The 23,526-nt window shown below is 41.8% G+C and overlaps 1 protein-coding gene across 12 annotated transcripts in view; it reads right to left on the bottom strand.

Moving 5' to 3' along the window:
• Positions 1-23,526, bottom strand: part of LOC146317890 (receptor-type tyrosine-protein phosphatase F) — a 220,428-nt gene that overhangs the window by 69,113 nt on the left and 127,789 nt on the right. For 5 of the 12 annotated variants that reach the window (XM_084731743.1, XM_084731742.1, XM_084731747.1 and 2 more), the window contains 7 exons: positions 18,381-18,650; positions 16,337-16,918; positions 15,594-15,727; positions 14,906-15,050; positions 8,398-8,703; positions 6,919-7,112; positions 1,404-1,430 (listed from right to left, as the gene is read on the bottom strand). In XM_084731743.1, the coding sequence (XP_084587869.1) occupies positions 1,404-1,430; positions 6,919-7,112; positions 8,398-8,703; positions 14,906-15,050; positions 15,594-15,727; positions 16,337-16,918; positions 18,381-18,650 (1,658 nt within the window). The remainder of the gene's footprint in view (positions 1-1,403; positions 1,431-6,918; positions 7,113-8,397; positions 8,704-14,905; positions 15,051-15,593; positions 15,728-16,336; positions 16,919-18,380; positions 18,651-23,526) is intronic. The other 7 variants (XM_084731745.1, XM_084731753.1, XM_084731748.1 and 4 more) reach the window with 3 other exon arrangements.

Raw genomic sequence — 23,526 nt, 5'->3', positions numbered from 1 at the left:
GATGTTTCTTGGATATAATGTATAACTTGCAATAAAAATGCCATTATTATCTGAATAAATAAATACATTTCTTTTAAATTCTACACCATATGAGCATGCCATGGGTCAACAAGACATGCTAATGTTTTTGCTGTTGACATCTGTCTGTGGCTAGTCACACTACATTAGTTACCTGGCACACGGGCTGCTATCGCCCAAACATGGCTGCTACAGAAAAAATAAAGATGTGTGAACAGATGTCTTCCTCTGACAGTGTCTAGCTCTGTGTCTGTCAGGTGTTAATCAACACATTAAGAGGAGAGGGAGAAGAGGCAAGCCTGACTCATGCCATGTGGGTGTAGCTGAAGGAATCTGGCCATGTGTGATGTGCAAACACATTTCTGTTTAACTGGCTGTTATCAAATAAATAAAACGATCTGTGCACGTCCCGCTGGCTAATTTATAAAAGGAAGAAAAAACATCCAGTGTTGATGTATAAACACAAGAACAAAAAAAACCTTTGCGGGCGGTCACTGGATTGATTAACCAGTTTTCTTTGTTTTGTCAGAGAGGAAACAACCCTAAATTGCTCAAATTAATGCTTTGATGCAGCTTCTTAAAAGCTATAAACCTTAAAAAAGCAACTTCTTTGCCGTTGTTTGAATGCTGAAAACAATGTCTGTTATTCTGGCAGGTTTCTATTGAATTTCAGACTATGAACAGTAAGTGGCTCTGCATTTATGCCAGTGCAATATGACGTCTAGGAGGTAATAAGCCATAACAAAGGGCTGTGTGACAGCCATGGAACAGTGAGTTGCCATCCAGGCAAATGAAAAGAACATGAAAGGCTGGTGGCAATCTTGGAGATGTGTGGAGCTGATAAAACACGCGGCTCCTCCCCTCAGATAGACATGTCATCTGGAACAGTAGGTGAGACAGCAGGTTAGGTGAGCCTGATTAATGTCAGCGTCACACTGGGATGGTGACATGCAGCCTTTGACTGCACTGTACGCTCGATTGTGGAGGAAAGTGCTGCACGCTCGTTGCAGTGAGTGCCTCAGATCTGAGCGAGAGCCCAGCTGTTACTATGAATTTGTCTTTTTGTAAAATGTTGAAAGATTAGACTCATCATCAGTGGAAACAATCCTCATGCTTTGTGGTTGTAGTAGCTCTTAGAGAACATCACACACACACATATAGAAATAAATAGAAAAAACAGCGATCATTAGGACACACATCTCTTGCTGTGGTTATGATGGGGTTACGATCTTTCATGAGGCTTCACACTGACTGGATCACAGGCACGACACGCACACACAAACAACTCATAATCCACAAGCACACACGCAGCACCCCCAAATTGTAGAGGGGAAGAAGAGCCTGCCCTGCAAGACAACCCAGCAGCACACATGAGGGTTACTCACATGCTCGGTGGACTCCTCAATATTCCACTGATGGGAGAGAAGACACAGGACAACAGGGCGGGGAGAGAAATGAGTCAGAGACAACACAACAGGCAGGGAAAAAAAGCGCTTGTCTTTTTTTCGCTCAGAGACAGATGAATGTAGGTGTCAACAGAGTCATGCAGTAGACAAAAAAAACACAGAGTGTGATGGAAGAGAAGGAGGAGTAAAAAAAAAACCAGAAATGAAGACATCTTGAGTGGCATAAAACAAATTGTGTAGCCAAGTTGAGCAATGGTTGTGAAATTCATTACTGTTTATGATGCACTGCCTTGTTTCTCATTTGCCTATGAATCCAATAAAAACCTCTCTGTTCCTTAATCACAGAACACCTCTATTCGGTGTGATAACTATCTCACTGTGGATATAAACTATGCAGGATCTCTGAAGCATTTCCTCTTTCCTTTCAGGAACAGAGGCAGGGCCTTTTATTCATTATATTTCAATATGTTTTCAAAATGTTCTCCTTGCTCGCTGTGCTTGGCCAAGTGATTCCCGGGGGAAGTGAAAGCCCATTTCGTGCCGCGGGGCTCCATCGGTGCCGAGCGTGAAATCCTATTACCAGTGCTGCTATGCTAGCCCTGTGACATCAAACCCCATCGATGCAGAACGCAACCGCTGGTGTTTACCAGCAACGTGCTCCACAGTTCAGTCGCTGCAGAAGAGTTCATTGATGGGTGACCCGGCTGACAAGGGGCAGGAGAGATGACACCGGTGACAGTGATGTGGGACAAAATGGGAAACATGGAAGGACGAGGGGTTGAGGAACAAAGGTATGTGAGGGTGGTGGTGGCAAGTGATTACATTTGAACATTAACGGAACACTGGGAGAGGTGAAGGGGGCTGTCAAGCAATGGGCTGGGGGTGAGGGAGGGAGGGAGGCGGGCAAGGGAACCACAAAGAGTCAAAAAATTAAAGTTAACCAGCAATGAGTCTTTTCAGTCTGTGAAGTTAAAGATAGTTCAACATCAGAAGTGCAGAGCAGACAGCATTAAGGGTTCTGAGTCCAATATCAAAACACTGTCAGATGAGACTTACCAGCTGTTTGTCATTATTATTATTATAAGTGCACAATTATGCAGCTGTTATCATTAAACAGAATGGTACTTTTCAATGTCATGATTTTTTTAGAAAATTACTGAGTGATGTTGTTCATACCACCACAGTGATATCTTTCCAAATGCTAAACTAGGGATTTTCTTCCACGAACTATCATCATTCACCTTTTTTTTGTATACATATATTTTTTATTTCTGAAAAATAAAAAATAAAAATAAAAATAAACTCCCTTCCTTCCTTCCTGCTTGCCCAACACTTACTTCTTGCAATGGCAGACTTTCACAACCAAAGGGAGTGAGTCTCACATGCTGCTGATTCATTGTGCACAGGAGAGACGGTGTTCATCATCCTCCATTGACTGTTGGCATATGAAAAGACAAAAGACCCAACTTCTCCACCCTCCTCCCTGTGGACGAGTCTTTATCACCAACCAGCTAACTGAAGCATGAATGGGACCTCTGTACAGTCCCCGTCGCGACTGGTCGACACACATGGCGCATTAAGAACCGCTGCCTCATGCTCCCCTGACATAGCGGGGCACTAAATAGTACCATTTAAGAACAGCTGCTACTTAACTCCATGAATAACAGTTTGTGACGTGCCTAATTGCTTAATTTGTTTACCGTCGACTCCACTCAGTATGTCAACAGAGCAGTGAACACATTAAGGTTCACAAGAGTTTCTATCTCATCTTGGGCTTAATCCCTTTCTATCGCAAACTGCTTTTGCTTTCTGCTTAAATCCATGGGAGAATTATAAATTATCCCCCATTTATATTTCGAATGCCAACGCAAGCTGAAAACACATCATTGCTGATAAGCGTCGTTTGTGGAAACGGAGCGGTATAATTTGCAGGCGGGTGAATGCAAATGTGATGACATGGGCTGAGATGTGTGGCTATAAAAATGGGAACGAGGGGGGGAACGAGTGATGTGGAAGAGAAGGAGCTGTCATGATTGATGGAGTGAAACGGGCTGAGGTGCTTCTTTTCTCTTTTTTTTCCTATTCACATTCAACTCCAATCTGAGGCAGTGAAGGCCGTTGAGGCAGTGAAGCATCGCCGCGCTCGTTCTTACACACAAATTCACACACACACGCGTACACACACACACACACACACACACCACAAAAACGCATGAGTGGTCAAACAAAATGAACCTGGGAAAAGTAGTGCTGAATAAAGGCGAACTTGTGCAGGAAGGCAAACTTGTGCAGAAAATGTATAGAAGCACAGACAGCGGCTAATGGCTTCCAACTCAATCACGCCGTTCTGTGCCAACTTTTATAGATGGGGTGTATGAAAAACATGAGCCTAGAGGTTGCTGCGAGTGCATAGTGATGAAGCAGGCTATGTGGTGCGGACTTGCCCACTCAGGTTCAGGCCACTTTCCCAACAGAAATATGGTTGGAAAGGGGTCGATAACATCACAGTTAACATGGCCTCTGGTTTAAATTTAGCAGGGAAATGAGGGCGCTGTGTGGGCTCCTGCTTGAAAAGAAAAAGAGGCGCTTAACCCGCCCACGCACAGGCAAGCTTTCCTAGCTCTCCTCCCAGCGTTTCAGCTAACCCTGAGAGAGGGTGAAGAGGATAGAAGGAGCCAGAAACACAGAGACAAAGACAAGGGGAGAGGTGATAGAGATTTTGACAGAATCTGCAATCCAATCATTCGGCTTAGATTTGTGATTGAAGTCTAAGGTGAGGTTGTGCTGGATGCAAGAGCCCTGGAAAATCTGGATTTTTCTTTTTCCCTCCTGGCAGGCTTACTGTGCATCTAATGCAGGTGAAAGGGTGGATATGGAACTGATTTCACAACGCATTAGGCAAATTCTTGAGGAAAAACACTATGGGATGTGCCAAGATAGAAGAAAATTGTTTTTTTTTTTTTTCCTTTTATTTATCATCAATTACAGGTGTGCGTTTGAGGGATTTGCATGAGTCTAAGATGAGTCATGAACTCTTCTCAGCCAGCTGGAACGCCTACTATGAGGGTGATCTAAGCAGCGAGCATGTTTGCTCATGTTATCTGCGTTGTTTTTTCCACTTGTTGTTGGGGTACGGGAATGGAAAGATGAGTTAGAAAAGGAGGGATTGTTCTCAAACCAGTTGGGCGAATGGCTGACTGTGTGGTCTTTAGTGACGTCTGGGCAGGTCCTTACAGGTTGGCTTCTCAGGGCCATCTCATAAAAAACAATCTGTTGAGATGACTCAATCAAGGGTAACCAACCTGCACGCAAGGCTCTGGTAATTACTCAACCAGCTTCTCGGGTGGGAAGGGTGCGAAAGGAGGACACAAAAGTAAGGGAAGGGAGAAAAGAAAAAAACATAAGAGGAGGGAGGAGGAATTCAGGTTTCTGCCAGGGAGGGGACAGCGAGTTTGAGAGGTGCCCTGGACACCAAACTGGAACATGAGAGCTATGCTGAGCGCCAAATTGCAGTGTGTCTTTGTGTTTATTGTGTGAACCTGGCACAAATGAGACATGGCGGGGAGTATTGTTTGCACAGCAAGTAGGGTCATGTTCAGTTCAGTTTTCACAACGCAAAACAAAGTCACGCTAAACATGTCGACATAAGGAAAACACCTCCAGGAAGACAGGAGGCCATCATGTTTTTCTCTTCTTCCAGACCAAACAGGGCTGTCCTGGCTGTCAAGCACTCTAGTACACAGTCAGATAACAATGAAATGTCAGCAGCAGCTGCCAGAAACTGCTGCTGGAAAACAAAGGTGTTGGACTGTGTTTGGGAGTTCAGGGTAAAACATTTTGGCCAGGTGATACCAGCCAGAGCTTCTTTTATACAGTTATTCTCATTTCCATCTGTCCAAAATCAAATTAATGTTAATTCTATGCTTAGAAATTGATATACTGTCCCTAGACTCACATGTCAGTCTCCTGACTGGTTAAAATGCTGTTAAAGCAGGGTGAAAACAATTATGCTGTTTTTACACCAAAATCAGCATTTATATTTGGGTTTTTAAACATGGTTAAACCTGCTATGCCCGTAGACGTGTTTGCCTGTTTTTTTCTCACTGGAAAGCTGAAACTCATTTAGTGTGTGTTCACGCGGGTGATGTTTCCATCACTGCCGATCATAGCTGAAGATGATAAAAACCCATGATCATGCACAGTCATTTGACCCAGGAGTGAATGCTGATTGTATCCTTTTCCACTGAAGCTAGATGTTACTGGGTGTTGGTGTTTTTTTCCCACTGTAAAATGGACTTCATACAGTTATTCTCATCTCTATCCAGCCAAAATTAACTTAATGTTAATTTTATGCTTAGTAATTGCTTTAAAGTCCCATGTGAGATGGGCCACTTGGGTGGCTCATTATGTATTTATCAATGAAAGCCCTGTTAGACAACTGCGATCCACAAGCTTGTACTTGGCATCACTTGGGAGGTAACACATCTGACACCTCATTTTAAGGTGACTTTGACAGTGCTTCTTCTGAAATAATAAGACTTAAAACAGTGGGGTGTTTGCCAAAGCAAATGAAGGCTAATATCCCCACTCAAGGGCACAGCGGTGCGTTCTGCCTGGGAACTGCACCAGCAACCTGTTGGTCTGCCTAAATGTGCTGCTGAAAAGCTTTTATCAGCAAACACCGCTCAGAGACACATGCATGGCTGTTCAGATGTTTTGTGGTGTTCCTGCGGCCAGGGAGCGCTTACTTGTTCAAATGAGATGTTTCTGTGCGAGGCCATCGAGGGTGCGAATAAATGCATGTTTGCACAAACGTTTCTCCCGGCAAACAATCAGAAAGAAGCTCTTAAGCCGGTCTGTCTTCTCCCGAAGAAGGGGAAAAAGTGAGAGTGTTTTTTTTTGGTTTTAAGATATTCATGAATCTCTGAATCCCTCTTAAGGATTACAATCTCTCATCCATCTCATGGTGTCACACAGCTTTGGGCGATTCGGCGCAGCCTGCATTAATGCGCAAAGGGTGGCGTAAGGAAAAAAACCCCTCTAATTTATAAACATGGTAACAAGGCAGTGCATATGTATTAATGCTAAAACCGCAGAGAGAGGTGCATTGATTCCACTAAGCCCCATCCTGATGTAACACATATAAAATATTTAATAGCTATTACTGTAGAATTAGAATGGATCTTGTTACCACAGCTAATCCAAAGCTGTGGGAGCAGGGTACCAATTTAGAGTCAAATGTCACATGTGGAGAACGATGAAAAAGAGACGCCGGTGGGGTGGGGGTGGAGGGGGCTGGGGGGGTAGTGCAGTCGACAGAAAGAAAATTCCATGTGTGTCACGCAGTATGGGGGAAATGAAGTGTGAACTCGGAGAATGGAAAGGAATAAGGGAGCGGTGGAGACTGAAAATAATGGGAAATGAACAGAAGACAGCCACAGACAGTGAAAAAAGAGACAGAGCAAGACTGGACAAGAGTAAGACATCCCAGTACCTGTGCCTCTGGCAAAGCAACATCCATGATGTTAGGCTGGCCCCGCGGTTCACCGTTTTCAAGCCGAGAGAAGATGACTTGGTAGCCTCGGATCTGGCCGTGCTGCTTCCCTGGCAGGGGTGGCTTCCATGTGACCCGGATTGCTGTGGAGTTTATGGCTTCAACCTCCAGCTTCCTAGGGGGTGCACCTGGCACTGGAAACCAAGAAAAAAAGGGGGAGAGACAGAGGGATAGAAAGCAGAATGAGCCAGAGTAAGACAGACAGAGAAAGACCGTCAAAATATGCTGAGTTAGTAATTTTTCTCACTTCACTGTGTTTTATGATGAGGAGCCAAAAACTATCAAAATAATGACTCCTGAGTTTTTTATAGACTTGGGTGTTCTGAAGAGGGAAGCGATGCTAGATTCGGCCATGAATCAACCTCATCTCTACTTAGTTTAGACCCTCCAAGTCTACGGCGTCCCCAAAGCACCCTATACAGGACAGCATGTGGTCTAGTGATGTCTGTAATGCCCTTAATTTCAGTATGAAATTAGCTGTGTTGCAGCAAACTTCAAACACATTAATTATAGACGACTCTCTCTTAGGGGCAGCCGCTCTCTATCAGACTGCAAACAAAACGAGGAATGAGTGAGAAGAAGAGGCAAGAGCGATGGAACGGAGAGGGGGAGTTCTGCTCCAGTTCTATTCCTCAGACAGAACAGAAGAAAAGAAAACAAGAGGGCATTTAAACAGTGAAAGCAGTGGAAAGTGGTGCAGAGCCAAAGTCCTGAAGGTGATGAGCCTTAACCTGCCATAGATGTTAACTATTAAAATGAGGATTATTTGAAGCGGGAGTTGTATGAGGTACTTATCAATAGTTGGTGTATTGACTACAGCAGATTGCAGTTGCTGTGATCAGTAAGTATACACTATATTTACTATATTTTCGCCACTTTACTTTCAAACAGCCTGTTACACAGGAAACTAACGTTGTATAAGATAAACATCACTCTTTCAATTAAACTTCACTGGCAAAAACAGTAATGCTACCTTGCAGAACATTGAAGTTAGACCACTGCCTTGATCTATTTGTTCGTGTTACCTTTGATGATGAATGTGACTTATCCTTTTAAAACCCGGAAGTCACACAAAAACACAAACAAACTAATAGATCGAGGCAGCAATAGACAAACAAATCACTTTCTCCTGCAAGGTCAAATGACAATGACTTGGTTGGTTTGGAGAAAGAAATATTTGGCTTTTCAGAAAAGGCTTTCTGACAGCAAAGTAAAGCTGTGAAGGTATTCTATAAATAGCATACATTTAACTGGTCATTTTTTAACTCACTTTTCATTAACTCACAATTGATCAACAGGACACAGAGAAACGTGCAGTAGATGTTGAAGCAAGTGAAGGAAAACAGTGACAGGCAGCCCAAAGCAACACAGCTGTGAAGAATCTGAGAGCACTGTGCTCAAGGGGAGTTGTCAACCTACCATCCTCTTTGGTTCTCATCCTCACTGGGGCACTCTCAGGGCCTGGGCCCACGTCAGTGTGTGCCCTCACCCACACCTGATACTCAGTCCACTTCTCCAGGCCATCCAGCTCACAGCTGGTGGCATCTGCGCCAATGCCGGTCAGCTCATGCCGCTCCATGTCCTCCCCGGCCAGGGCCTGGTAGCTGACAGTGTAGCGCACAATGGCGCCATGGCGGCTAGCAGCAGGCGGAGCCACCCAACTCACCTTGAGGCTGGTGGAGCTCAGGCTGACCAGGTGTACCTCTTGAGGGGGGGCTGATGGGGCTGTAGGGGGAGGGGAGCACAACCACACGGAGGGGGGCACGGATCAAGCAAACAAAAAATAAACAAAAACACAAGCAAACATAGGGAAAAACTGGAAGCTTTTTGTACACCAGTCAACATGATAATTAAAATGTAATATTCAAAATGCACCTACAGTATGCATACAAAATTAAGATACCCATCAAGATTTTTTTTTGGCTCATCTGACACATTTCCCCATTAAGCAGATTTTTGTATTTTCTAACTATTCATTTACAAAGGGACATGCATTACAAATTAAGCTTGAAATTGTAAAAACTGTGGAAAGTGACAGTCTTTTCAGGGAAAAATATAATGTTTTTGTATGATCTTGATATTTATCCTTCAATAAATGAATAAATAAATCAGGGTCTAATGTAATATAAGACATGGATATGGCAAACAAAACCTTTCCTAACTGTTTTTATGCAAAAATTCATTCTATCTGACGTACATGACATCAAGGTCCAGCCAATCTGTTCCATGTTTTGTCCTCTATCTTATAGTGAAAGTCTATTTGTCACTTTCTGAGCTGGTGAGATTCACAAATCGTATGCACTCATACTGTAGATGATACATTTACATTTTAATTTACTACAGAATACAAAAAGCTTCCATACTAAACAGGATGCTGCCTCCGGACCGAGAGATTGGCTGCAAAAACACCATTACCAGGCTACTGTTGAAGCTGTGTTTGGCACTCCATTTATGCGAGAGGCCATGAAACTACAGGGTGGGCTGAACGGAATATAAAATGTGCCAAAATTTTACAAGGCGATGCTTTTATAAAGACGTAATTTGTCCCTAACTACCCTCTCGGCTGCCTCTCCCAGTATGTGGAGAGAGCAATAAAGTGGCCATAGATGTGCGAGAGTGTGAACAAGTGCTTGACAGTGTTGACTGGTGTTCACACATTGATGTAGAAGCTCTGGGCTTCATAACAGGGATTGTCTGACCCTGCTCAGTGCTGCAGCTGAGATATGCTGGACTGTCCGACATTGTACATGAAGCTCTAATTTTAAAATCCATAACAGTTTTGGACATTCCAGCTATTGTCAACATCTGGTTTGTAGCCACCACAGTAGAAAACAATCTTGATAGAATTATCAGATGGGACAAATTCCTTAGGCTGGAGTGACGGATTTATTTTAAACCTAATTAAATCAAAGCTTAACTTTAATTTATGTTGCATTAAACTTTTTAGAGTAGCTAAAAGTAAGAAAGATTACATATAAACCTCAGTTTAGTTTTTACTCTGAGCCAATATTAAATTTTATTCTGTTGCACCAAAACTTTGAACTCCAATTTAAAATGTGACCCAGCACTAATTTTAAACTTGAGGAAGTTTAACTTGTGAAATAGCTGCTTTTTTTAGATGGATTGAGCAAAATAATTCTCTGCTAAGTTAACCAACTTTTTAGCTAGATAGCACACAATGTAACATTGTGTGTAGAGCTAAACCTAAGTCAAATTAATCCTTGTTGGTGCAACCCAGTCTAAATGACCCAGATTTACTACATCAATATTCTCCTCCTGATTAATCATTTGGATTTGAATGACTAGTAACAAACCAGCAATGTTTCAGCAATATGGTTTTGGTATTAAAATTACTGACCCAACAGCACATCGATGTGATTTTGAAATTTAATTTCTAGGCCCACTATGCTCTAACCTGTCTAAACAGGGTTGGTAATCTCTAGCTAAACCTGCAGTAAGAAATATTATTAAATTATTTACAACCGCTGCTGTATGAAATATATGTAAAATCTCACATCCAGAGAAAAGCACAAAAGCACTACACAATTTCAAAATAAATAACGACACTATAAACTAACACAATAGCATTCAAATATTACATGCATCTAACTCAATCAAGAACATATTCAACTCCACAAAAGAGAATAAAATGAACTAAGAGAAAGAAAATTAAAGTGTGCAAGGTGCTCTTAAAAAGCATGCTCATGGAATTTCTTTTTAATAAGCAGAGCAATGAACAGTTAGCTCAAATATGAAGCCAATATACTAATGGCAAAACTCCACCTTTCTAAAACATGAGAGAACTGAGTCTCATCAGGTGGTCCTTGGTCCACTAGAGAGTGGACAGAAAACTACAAAGACCCAACAGCAACGTGTGTATTACAAAAAGGTGACAGACTGAATCAAAAACAGTTCTGTTGATTTGCAGAGTAGATTGTGATATTGAGGTCCTGATGAAATATCTGCTAGATCAAAGCCGGATTGGTTTAGGGGAGGACAACACCACAGGAAACACACCTGCCTCAGAGGCAAAAATGAGCAAGCGAAAGAGTAGGCTTAATATAACGATAAAATTATAGATGAAGGAGATAAATTACTTCTATCTATGCCTCCTTCTTCCTCACATTAAAGCCCAACACATAATTATTTGACTATACAATGTTAAAGTGTACACATAACACACACATATTTGAAAAGTTATTTTGTGTGCTTCTTAACCAATCATTATTCAAATACTGACCTATTTTACTGCTGTCTGTGTAAACAAAACACTAACTGCATCACCATACAATTACTGTATGTTTATGCTTATTTGTCGTCTTGTGTTTTCTCCTGTATTACTGTTACAGATTTGGCTTTCATCCTGTGTCATGTAAGTAACAGTGGTCAAGATAAATCTGTTCATAATTTCTGTTTTAGGTAAAGTATCATGCAACCATTAAAAGCAGGCAAGTTCTTAACAGAGTGGTAGAGTTATAGTGATTTACCATGTATAAACAGCAAAAAAACAAAACAGCAAAAAAAAACAACACATATACAGCTCAGTTATGTTCATTGCTCTGACTCTTAAAAAATGAAACTAAACATTTAAACGCAGCACTAGAAAATGTCACACTTCCCCACTGCTTGTTTGCCTCAGAACCTTCCCAAGGCTGCCGCTTATTTCATGCACAACATCCTCCCATCGCATGAAATCCAAATTCTGTTCTACAAATTCTGTGTCTGTATTTCTCCTGCTGACGGGAGACACAAGACTCATAACCACTCATGATCTCTGACAGCTATATAACTAAGTAATTGTCAGAGGTGGTGGCTCTTCAGTGACTGTGTCTGCCCTAATGAGTGAAGATTTAAAAGATATCAATACCTTCTGTCCAGTCTATTGAATTCTTTCCTATTCTAATGTTACAGCCAAGCTGATCCTGTTACTGACTTGGCAGACATGTTTTACAATTTCTGACTCATTTAAAAATCTGTTTAAAATGTACCAATATTATTTCAGTAATTCAAAATATATGCACTGGAGATGTCCTGAACTACTCATGAGGATTATATGAGGGCAGATTAAACTTTTCTGTAGTTCTAACAATTTCAACAGTGATTTAGCTTCTCTCTAGTGGATCAAATTAGAAAGGTACACTTACTCATGTGAACCTTTTTGTTTTTAATGAAATCTAGTACAGAATGTGTGCAAGGAAGGCACAAATGCACTTCACAGAAGCCTCCTGGGTGAGCTGGTACAAGCATGGTGCCACCACAGCAAAAAAATCAGCAGTCAGCTGGCAGAGTGACATTTTGAGTGCTGGCACTGTAAAAGCACATAATGATATGAGGCAAAATAACACAGCACAGCTCACAAATGCGGGGAAAAGGACACATTAAACGTACCTTTGACACTGAACACAGGGCCTGCCCTCACACAGACGGACAGGAGGGTTAGTGTTGGTGACAGAGGGGAGGTTGTGGAAGCGTGAGGCTGACCGGGATGGCTGCACTGTCAGCATTTTATGTTTTCATGGGCTGAAATTGACTTGACATTCAAGTTGCCAACACTGTCTGGTTTAAGCCCTTTGAAACACAACTTTGTCCTGTCTAAACCTAAACCTGCTTCATCTGGCAGTAGGTGACTGTGACAAAATCACCGGTTAGTGGACAATGAGGAAATGCAGATGTCACTCCTTTCAATTGACGCTATTGCCACGGCGATAAAAGTTTGTTTTAAGACAGCCCTCCTGCTGCTGCTGTCTGGTTTAAGTTGAAAGTTAAAGCTTAAAGACTTCTCCCAAAAACTCAAGACAAGATAAATTACAGAAACCTGGAAACCCTCACTGAGACTGACAATTTTTTTTACTGTCCTAGCCTAGAGTGATGGAATAATGAACAATGAACAGGTCACCACTGCAATATAAGGGTGATTCAAGACCTGCACCATCCTGTCTGGGTTTATTTTGCAATAATGACCCATTCACTGTACATTATCCCACTTATTATACTGCTACATACTTTAAAAAAGAATCAATAATTTGACATAAAATATTAATTTAAAAATGATGATTGATTTAAAAATTATTTAATTGCTTCTCCAGTGTCTATGATCAGAACTGCATCCATAGCCACAGTCTGCTACTGAGAAATAAAGATGTGATTGGAGTTCAACTTTGGTAAACTTGTACAGAGAAATTGCAGCCTTTATCAAGAGGAAAAGCGCGCACGTTGTTCTCTTTGGCAGGTGATGGCCACTCCCGTGCATTCGCATTTGTGTGACTATTCCCTACCAGACCTCAGAATGCTGTAACTGACCAATCAGAACTGAGTATTTAACAAAGCTGCACATACGTTTTCTTAACTCTGGCATTTCTGAAGATAGCCCATGTAGAAAATCACTGAATATTACTCACACAACTAATCAAGACAGACAATAGATTGATTAAGACATTTATTGGGCTTATAATTTGATATATTTGATCAAATCATACATACTGTAGCACAGCCAATATGATTTTTAACCCACTGATATCCCCTTATAAAATAATATATACTGCACTTATGTGTACGTGAGAATTTCTAATATTTTGATTTTCGTTTATCACTTTAACAGTGACTGCCAAATAACGCACATGAATGTTAACATCTGCCACCAGCAATAATAGCATGCCATAAAATAATCTCAGTGCATTAACCATCACCAGGAGTCAACTATGAAAAAATTAAAGGGTTGTATTAAGGGCAAACAATGCAGAAGCATTACCAATCCAAAATACCTGTATCTTTCTATCTTTCTGGTGCATTTACAAACAGCAACTCAACTGACAAATCATACTTATTCTACCTGCAAGTATTAAGCATAATGAGTATAGTAATAGTTGTATACTAGAGTTAGGGCAGATGGCAGCAGTAGCAGAATATATGAAGCTTGACTGGATACTTGGCACATAGTTTCTTGATGCCAGCGAAGCCTTTTTTTCTGTAACACTGAAGTGCAAACCACTCCAATGCAATCATCAAACTTTTCACCAGCTGCTTTCCATTCCTGTGCATGCTTCACACACAGCTCCCTGTTCTTCACACAGGTCATTCGGGCTCCACTATAACTAGAAAATGAAAATCATTACTGTATGTTAAGAAGGCTATATTCAGGCCCATATTAACATAGTGAGGTATTGAAATGAATAGTGCCTCATTACTCCCCATATGTAAACATAATACATTGAAGGAGTACTTGAGGTCATTTTATGTCTGTGTTTATGTGTGATCTCTACTGGGTCCTGCCATATTTCCAGCAAAGTTTCTGTACCGCCTTTCTAACTGTGTATAAACTGATATTTATATTGTCTGAAAGCAAGAACTCTCCCAGGAGTTTTTTGTCCTTAAAAATTTAAGTATATTTTGATGTGCAAACATGAAGATACAGTAGAAAATACTTGTTTTTTTGTGTGCGCATTGGCTAAAATTAGGGCTGCACAATTAATCAAAATATTATCGAAATTGCAGAAGCTGCGATTTTTTTCTTAAAGGAAAAGTGTCTGACAAAACTGCATTATAATGACATGCTTAAGGCGAATGAAAATACATAAATCTGCCAATCCCCATACATATAAATAAATATAAATACACAAAGCTTATATTTTGGCTCACAACATTAATGCAAGTCAAACTTTGAAACGTGGCATCTTTGCTTCGCTACCGGTGGAGTCAGTGAGTAGACATACAGACAGTGCCACTCTGCCACTACAACACATTGTAGTCCAAAAATCCTGTCAACAGGATTCTGCCTCCACCTATCAAGTGCAGCTCACACTTAACCTCACGTTTTTTTACCACCGCGACATCACTGCAGAAATGTGGCAGGAAGTGCATCGATTGAAAGGAGTGACTTGTACAGGAAAGATGAGAGAGACAACACAGGAGAGAATAATGATGGACTTACTGGACTGGGCAGTACGAGCCTCGATGGGCTGGGTGTAGACGCCTAAACCCATCTCAGAACGGGCTGCCAGCGAGAAATGGTACAAGGTGTCAGGCTTTAGACCATCCACAGCGTAGGAGCCCGCAGGGTTGAAGGTCAAGTGTATCTGGAGGGTTAGACAGAAAGAAAGACAGTCAGTCCTTTTCATGTGTTGATATATAGGGGTAGTTTTGTGGCGGAATTAATCTTCAGCTGGAATCCTTAAGCCTGGACTGCTGTCTCTCCTTCCTACATGCATACTAAGCAGAGAGTGCAGCCAAATTGGAGAGTTACTTGTCCCCAAAACAAATTGTCGAGTTTACAACTGGTGCGGTGGTCCAGCAGAGTTGAACGAAGGACCACAACTCTGAGATGACAGAACAGAACAACTTTTGCTGTCAGTTACTACAGTAAATCTGTCTCATCGAGAGTCAAGAGTTGACTGCATTACTACAATAACATTGCTTCAGCCGTGGTTTCCCATTCACAGAAACTGCATCATAAAGAGCAAGATTAATTCATCTGCAATCTCACAGCAGCAGAATATGAGAGAAATGTAGAAGTGTAGAAAGATAGAGAGATAGAGACAGATACACAGATAAAGAAAGATGGTATGTAGGAGAGAAAAGCAGTTCATAAAACAGTTACAACTTCATGTTGTTATTCTAACCTTGTTGTCTGAGCCATCCTCCCAATACTGCAGCTCATACTTGGTGATGGGGTCCTGTACGGGCCACAGCCATGTTAGCATGATGCGGCTGTCCAGCTCGGCTTCGGCCTCAAAGCTGGACGGCTGGGCAGGGACTGGGTACAGAGGGGTGAGAGGAAAGAGGGTGAACAAAAAGAAGAGCACATTACTTAAGCTAAATGTCCTCCCCAATGACGGCATGTGTAGTGAATTAAGGAGGTAATTTGACCAAACCAGAGTTAGTGATAATTTGAAGAATATAAAGACTAACAACAACCGTTTAGGTGAGTTTTACATGTTTCCATGTCAACTTTGAATGAAGTGTGTTTTCCGAGGAGTTAATGAGCCAACGAGCCATTTTGTTTATTATAAGTCACTTGTCTAATTTGCTATATCCATTGTGATTTATTATTACATTCATCTTTTCACAAAAATCCAAAATTTTATGTCCTCAATGTTGCCTCAAATTTTCCCTGTGGTAATGAAAATGGTATCAAATAGCGATATTTTTCAAGGTATTTTGTCAAAATTAGTTCCAAAATTCCAAAGTCATTACAAAACTAAAAGCTATAAATGTCTAACCTAAGCTGAGATCTTGTCTGACACTATATGTAAGCGTATGAACATCACTGACACAGGGAGAACATAATATTTAACATGCGCTCATGAACACATTCTGTCACTTAATTAAGACACAGAGCCAGACACAGTGGTTGGTTGCTCACCTCCCTGCTGTGTTTTGACCTGCAGGATGTCAGAAGGTGGCCCGTCACCTACAGAGGTGAAACCCAGCACCCTGAGGCTGTAGGTGATGTCAGGAGTCAGGCTAGAGATGGTAGTCAGGCTGCTGTCATCGGTGTTGTGTTTCTGCCAGGCACTGAGAGGAGCCGTCAGGTCCGAGCTGTAGTAGACCCGGTAGCCCCTGATTTGGCCGTTGGGTTCCTCAGGCGGTTCCCATTGTACCAGCATTGTGCTGGCACTCAGCATGCGCGCTTGGACATGCAGAGGTGGCGAGGAGGGAGCCTGCTCGCCTGTGCGTGTCTCCACGGGGTCACTGGGTGGCCCCCGGCCAATGTTGTTAACGGCCATGACACGAAACTCGTACTCAGAATACGGGCTAAGTCCACCAATGCTGTAACGAGTCGTTGCCACACCTTCCACCTCTTGGAAGCCGTTGTCTGAGGACTTGGCTCTGTACTGGATCATGTAGTAGGAGACAGGTTCTGGGTTTCCAGAGTCCCACGTGAGAGTCACACTGGTGGCTGTGGTCTCGGTCACAATGAGGGAGGTGGGGGGCTTTGGCAAGGCTGAGGAGGGAGAATCAGAGTATTAGCTTTGATATAAAGATTGGACTTTTTGGACTTGTGGATAATTTGAGAAAAATTGGATGTTTGACACATTCAGTACAATGATTCTGAAAATGCAGGTACAATGAAGCTAAAATCAGCTCTTGGGGAGAAAAGACATGGCTGGTGATGTCTCCATTCTGTAACTCATAGCACTGAAACGATTGTTTCATAAGCTAATCCTTATAGTGCTGTCAGCAGCCAATATCCCCAAATGAATAGCTAGAAGAGCTCAACTGAAATCCCAATTTTGTGTCTTATAACCGGCCTGGTCATTACTGACAATACAAGAAAATTGCAAGAGTGGTTCCCGTTGTGAGCGTGTGACAAATACAAACAAAACAGAGGGTCTTCATTATGGCTTCTTTGAAGAAGGGGTCTGTATTGCTGTGGTCCCTCTAAATGACTGTGACATTCTGTGTATCGATCAGCCGAGTGGAAAGAGGGATCAATACAGACGACAACTGATAAGAGGGGCTGAAATGGGGTAGAAAACACATTGGTACAAAGCCACATACACACAAGCAGGTAGAGCTACATTCACACTTTGTTACAGAAAGAAAAGAATTCAACAAACATGCAGAAAGAAACACACATGAGGACTGACATCGATGCTCATTGACAATGAGGCTGGAAACAGCAACAGCCTTTAATTTTTTACCTCTCAGCACCAGCAAAAACCACAGACCACAGCAGAGCAGTGATTACATACAAGAAGTTTCAGAGGCCATTTGAAAGTGGTTCACTCTGTTTTATAACAAGCCATTATCAGAAATATCAGACATCTGTGGGTGACTCAAATCAACAACTGAGTTCACTTTGTTACACTGTACTCTGAGGAATAAAGGTGCTAACTAGAACCATATAGGGTTCTTTTGGTTTCTGGTAGAAGCTTGTATAAAGGTCTCCATCTGGAACAATGTCATAGGGTTGTACCTAGAACCCTACGGAGAACTCTTTTACATTCCAAGGGTTTCATCTAAAATCCATTCAGGAGGATCTAAAAATATCATAACCTTATCATATTCTGCAGATGAGGCAAGGACTGAATCTCATACAGCATATATAGTGGTCATTCATCAACAGTCTGTGTTACACTTACCAGTGGTTAAATTGGGAAAAATTAACTATTAACTATTTTTAATGTGTAAAAATATAATAAGAATAGGAGAAGCTGTGTGGGTCCCAGGGGAACCGGTCAAACGTGAGCAAAAGACCAGTGGAATCAGCAGCATGACAGATAGGACACAAGCTTTCAACAGTCCTTGAAGAGCTCTTTTTTCCCCAAAAAGTCTTTCAAAGAACCCTTGACAAACTCTTTCTTCTAGAAGAACCCTTTTCTCACTCTTATTTCTCAGAGTGCAACAACCTCCCTCACAGACAGAAAGAGCACATCTGGATCGCTCTGAACAGCAGCTCTCACCTTTGACAGTGACCTGAGCGGTGGCTTCGATCATACCCAGAGAGGAGATGGCCACGCAGGTGTAGTTTGCTGACTCGCGGATGTTGGTGACCTCCAGGACGTTGCGTCCCAATGGCATCTCCTCCTCTTTGGTCAGCTCTACCAAGCCCATCGTCCACTTCACATAAGGCATTGGTGAGCCCACTGCCACACATGTCAGGTTGACGCTGCCGCCTGGCATCACCTCTTGGTTGGTGGGTGGAATAGAGAATCTGGGTGGGACTCTTCGCACTAAAAGGGATGAAGAATAAAATAGTGAATAGGTGGGATATGTAAGGTGAATATGATGATTCTTTTTTGTGATTTCATTATTGGTCTTGCCCCATACAACACCACAGGCTGAAAGCTAACTCAGGGAAGCTAATAGAATGGAGGACTGATCGCCTTTGTCCGAATGTGCAGGCGAGCACAATGGGAATAATAGGACTGTCACAAAATGGCTCTGGAAATTCACAAGAAAAACTTTGAGGGGGTGTTTTATCCTCTCGCCTACAAAAGGGAATATAATCAAAAAAATAGCCCAGTTTTTGCTGGAGACTATGTCTGGCCCTCTTTTGTCAAAGTGTCAAATGGTAGCGAGAGTTGCATCATTGAGGGACCCTGTGGAGATGGCATTGTTTGATTTCTCCTCCCTCTCCCTCTCTCCGGCTCCTTCTGCTCAGCCTGTCTTTCTCGCTCCCTCTCTCCCTCTCTTTGTGCAGTTCTGATATGCAGATAGGCTGACATTAAAAAGGGGTTCCCATGGAGACAAGAAGGGCCCGTTGACGTCGCCAGGGACAAGGCAAACACCGATGCAGAGGCTCCATGCAATACTGAAAAGCTGGCCCAGAATAAACAGGCAGCCAGCATTTACATATGACTTGTTTTCTATCTAAATAAAGATACACAAGGAATGCCTGCCATATTTACACACTTTAGATCTTTTTCTGGCAACTTTTGGCAACCACAACAAACTTATCTGCTTGACACAGTGAAGAAAACCTGACCTGACAGCTCTATGTGAACATTCATCAGTGTCAGACCTGTTAAATTTATGATACGCTGAATGTATGAAGGAGAAGCTCTGACTTCTTTAACCTTGATGATGAAGACAGTGAAGCCAAGCCAAACATTTAGCTCCCTGAAGACGACCCACTATTGCTCTCCTACCACTGCCGGCCATATGTATTCAAAACATTACGGCATCAAACTATCCCTGCAGAATTTCTCCTGCTTGTTTCCCCTAATGCACTAGAACATCTCTGTGTCTCTCTGGAAAAAAAAACCTCTTGACTGTAATTGCTCTTTTGCACCGGTCTCCATGAAAATGGATTTTCAAATGTGAGTCTCCCTCCACCTTCCCCTCTCCCCACCACCCTTCACCCCTCCCTTCCCAATCTAATTTGAACCAGAACGTTGTTACTATATAGCCATGCTTGTTATTCCCCTCATTATGTGGTGAAATGGGGGGAAAAAAAACACAAAAGCACCTTTTGAGATTCTAGTCAGGGAAAAGGCTGGTTCTCTGGACCGCACTATAATAAGGGGGACCTAGTTCACACTTATCTGAATTTTCCCAAAAAAATAATTGAGGTGGTGAATCTAGACCTGCTGCTGCTTTTTTAATCAATACAATCATGGGGGCTTAAACTATTTTGCTCGATATCTCATAAAAATATTAATATCCCAGTTTTGATCCACAAAACACACTGAATCGTGCATGTTTTGGAATCTGGGGCTGTTTGAGCTTGTTTCACACAATATCCGAAATAAATCAAAACTTTGCAGTTCTTTTTATGAGAGCTGACCGTTTCAGAAAGTGTGTAGAATAAAATGAATCAATTTAATGCTGGGAACAGGTGAAAAAGGTGAGCAAAGGTATAGGACACAGTAATGATGACCATTTAAAGTGACAGTTCGAATTATTTAATGTGGGGTTGCCTATCAATAGGCAGTGTATTACCTAGCAAAGCAATGTACTACTGTGGACACAGCAACAAAATGTTTTCTAACCACTTAAAAATGGCCTATGTATGTATATATATATGTATGTGAATATATATATATATATATATATGTATATATATATATATATATATATATATATATATATATATATATATATAAAATCAATCAGTTTAAGTGTATGCCATATTTAGAATATTTTCACTGCTTTAATTTGCTGTTGTTCTCTCTTTGCCAACCAAACTGCATGGACAAAATCAGTACTTTTACCTCACATAACACGGGAGTTGCTGGTCTACTGCTGCCTTGATTTGTTAGTTTATTTGTGTTAATGTGTTTTAAAAGGATAGTTTGGAGTCACCGAAGTCAAGCTAGAGTTTGGTTGGCTTGAAGAGAGTGATGTTTGGCTCACGTAGGGGCAGTCCCGTCAGAAAAAAAGTAAACTGCTGAAAATATTCTTAATGTTATGTCCACTTAAACGGAGAGATTTTTTTAGGTGGGTCTTTTTTAAATGGCTAAAGCACCAACTGTTGCAGAACCTGACCAGCGCAGTTCATTGCTGTGCTTCTGTGCTGGTGCATCTCTCTGCTTCTCCAAAGTTGGGAAATGTCGACCAGCATCTACTATCGATAAGTACCTCACATGACCCCACCTTAAATAATCCAAGCTATCCCTTTAATTTGAATAACAATGCAAAGTTTACATAATGACTCAATGAACAAGAGGGTACAACTTAAAATACTACAGTAAAGGATGGTTTCATGCAGGGAAAGTGACACACAGTAACAGTCCAGAAAGATTAACATCAGCCATGACATCTGCTTTCTGAGGTTTTTAAATGCATAGACTGTACTTCTACTTGCCCTGAGTAGCGTTAAAAGCCTGGGAACGGGACAGGGACGACATTCTCAAGCAAAGCATGCACAGGAGCTGAAGAAAGATATGGGACGGGATCACAAGCCTGAGTACATTGAGAGAGGAAGATAAAGGAGGGCCTTGGTCCAATTTTCTCATATAAATGACTGAACATCTGATTTCCAGTATGACTAATGCACGACAGACTTTCCTTTGAGTATTTCCAGAAAAAAAAAAAAGCATTAGTATTCCACTTATGTTGGTGGCCACCTGTGTCTTCTCACACAACTGTAATACTTTCCAAGTGCAGCCATTTTTCACAACATATGCTTATGAAAAAGAGAAACCTGAGAGAAGCGGCTCTAATGTAAAACCATTAAGCTCAAAGTATCTGTTATTCTTTCATGATTCCATAGACTAAACAGTGCTAAGAGCAGTCAGTCAATGGGGCCTGTGTATATTGAACACTTAATGTTATGAATAATTCATGTCGTGCGGTTAAGTTTGGAGAGGTGCTGTGGAACAAAATGACTAGAGGGCAGGTAATTGTTATCGATTCCCCCGAAGCCTCTCTCCTGTTGAGAGCGGCTAGGAGAGACGGGCTCCGGGACTCTATCAAAACCACAAAATAAGCCCTGTCTCCACTCTGCCTGCCTGCTTGCTGGATACCTATAAATTTAACTGCCTTGACAAAGTGCCCAAGGATAGCAGAACCTGTTCAGTCAGTCAATATCTGAGCAAACTGGCATGGAGTCAGCGGGCTCCCAGGCTTCCTGGCAGCACTGCTGGGCTACCATGATGGCTGATCATCCCCCTGTCAGCACACTGCCAGCTCATTCTTAAATATTCTATAGGTCAGCTCTTTACGCAGCAGTGTTTGCAGACGGTACAAGTACAAAGATAATTTCCAAAACATTAGCTCTGTCTTGGACGATGTCAATGCCATCATTTGTTAACTTTAAAATTCAGTCTGTAAATGTGTGTATCAATGACCAAATCTCCTGTCAATAACCACTTTCATTTATTAAAGGGTTGTTTGGGTGTTTTGAAGTGGGGTTGTATGAAGTCGATAGTCAGTGTATTACCCTCAGTAGGTCAACAGTTTGAGGAAGCAGAGAGGGGCACCAGCACAGAAGCAAAACAATGTATTGTGATGGACACGGTCAGCAACAGAAGGTATTTTATATATATTTTCAAAGCTTCATTTGACTGTCACACAGTGTTTTCTGGCTGGAAAGTGCCATTATGTAAGTCAAATATCACACTTTCCAAACCAACCAAACTCCATGGACAAAATCAGTAATTTTACCTTGCACAGGATGGGAATATCTGGTCTATCGCTGCTTTAATCTGTAAGTTTGCTTGTGTTGTTGTGTGACTTCTGAGGATCCAAATTAACACAGTCACACTTTAATAGCAACACTGCTCTGTCAGGTAAAATGACTGATTTCCCCTATGGAGTTTAGTTGGTTTAGAGGGAGCCATATTCAGTGTATATAAAAGCCTTTTAGACCTTAGGCAGCCTCGTCTTGCTGTCTTATAGCAAAAAAAGGGGTGAAAATATTCTAAATCTTAATTTTAAATTTTGTGCTGATACTCCTCTCTGCTTCTCCTAAATGAGAGTGTGCTGACCAGCATCTACTGTAGCTAACACACTGACTATTGAAGTACAACCCCACATTTAATAATACAATATATCCCTTTAATGTCCTTCTATTACACAGTACATTTAGTAAAGGTAGCTGGGACGTCTTCTTTCAACAGTGCACTTCAAAACTTTGCTTGTGGGGCCTCCTGTTGCAACATCACATGATGAGTGGGGATGTCTGTCTTCCCATTAGGCTAACATGTGCCTATCACATACTTCGGTCTCTGGATAGTGGATGTCCATGGCGGTAAAACAGACATAATCCCCTGAGAACGGCTTTGTCAGTTCTGATACCCATGTCCCTCAATGGGAGAGCAGGGGTGTTGCTGCCTAAATACCTGACAAATCCGGTTGCCACCTGAATACCGGAGTAATCCATCACACGCCTGATGGGCCTACAGAGGCGGATGGAAAGTCTTGAGGGTGAAAGGAGCTATAGTTTTTGGTGGATGTGTTTGACAGTGACAATATGGGTGTAGCTGAGAAGACTCCACGTCGACACAGCACACAACAGAGATCTAATAATCACTTAAGCAAACAGCACAAGGACTCCTTGTGTGTTTTGGCAAGGCTAATCGAAACACGCTTTGGGGGAGTGGTGTTGGAAGGCATGCAAGAACTATTCAAGGTTTCATGCAAAGAGGTAGACAAAACGGCACA

The sequence above is a fragment of the Lutjanus erythropterus genome, chromosome 12 (genome assembly GCF_056507025.1).
Source record: "Lutjanus erythropterus isolate fLutEry1 chromosome 12, fLutEry1.hap2, whole genome shotgun sequence".
NCBI lineage: Eukaryota > Metazoa > Chordata > Actinopteri > Lutjaniformes > Lutjanidae > Lutjanus > Lutjanus erythropterus.
This window is presented reverse-complemented; position numbering and strand designations above follow the sequence as displayed.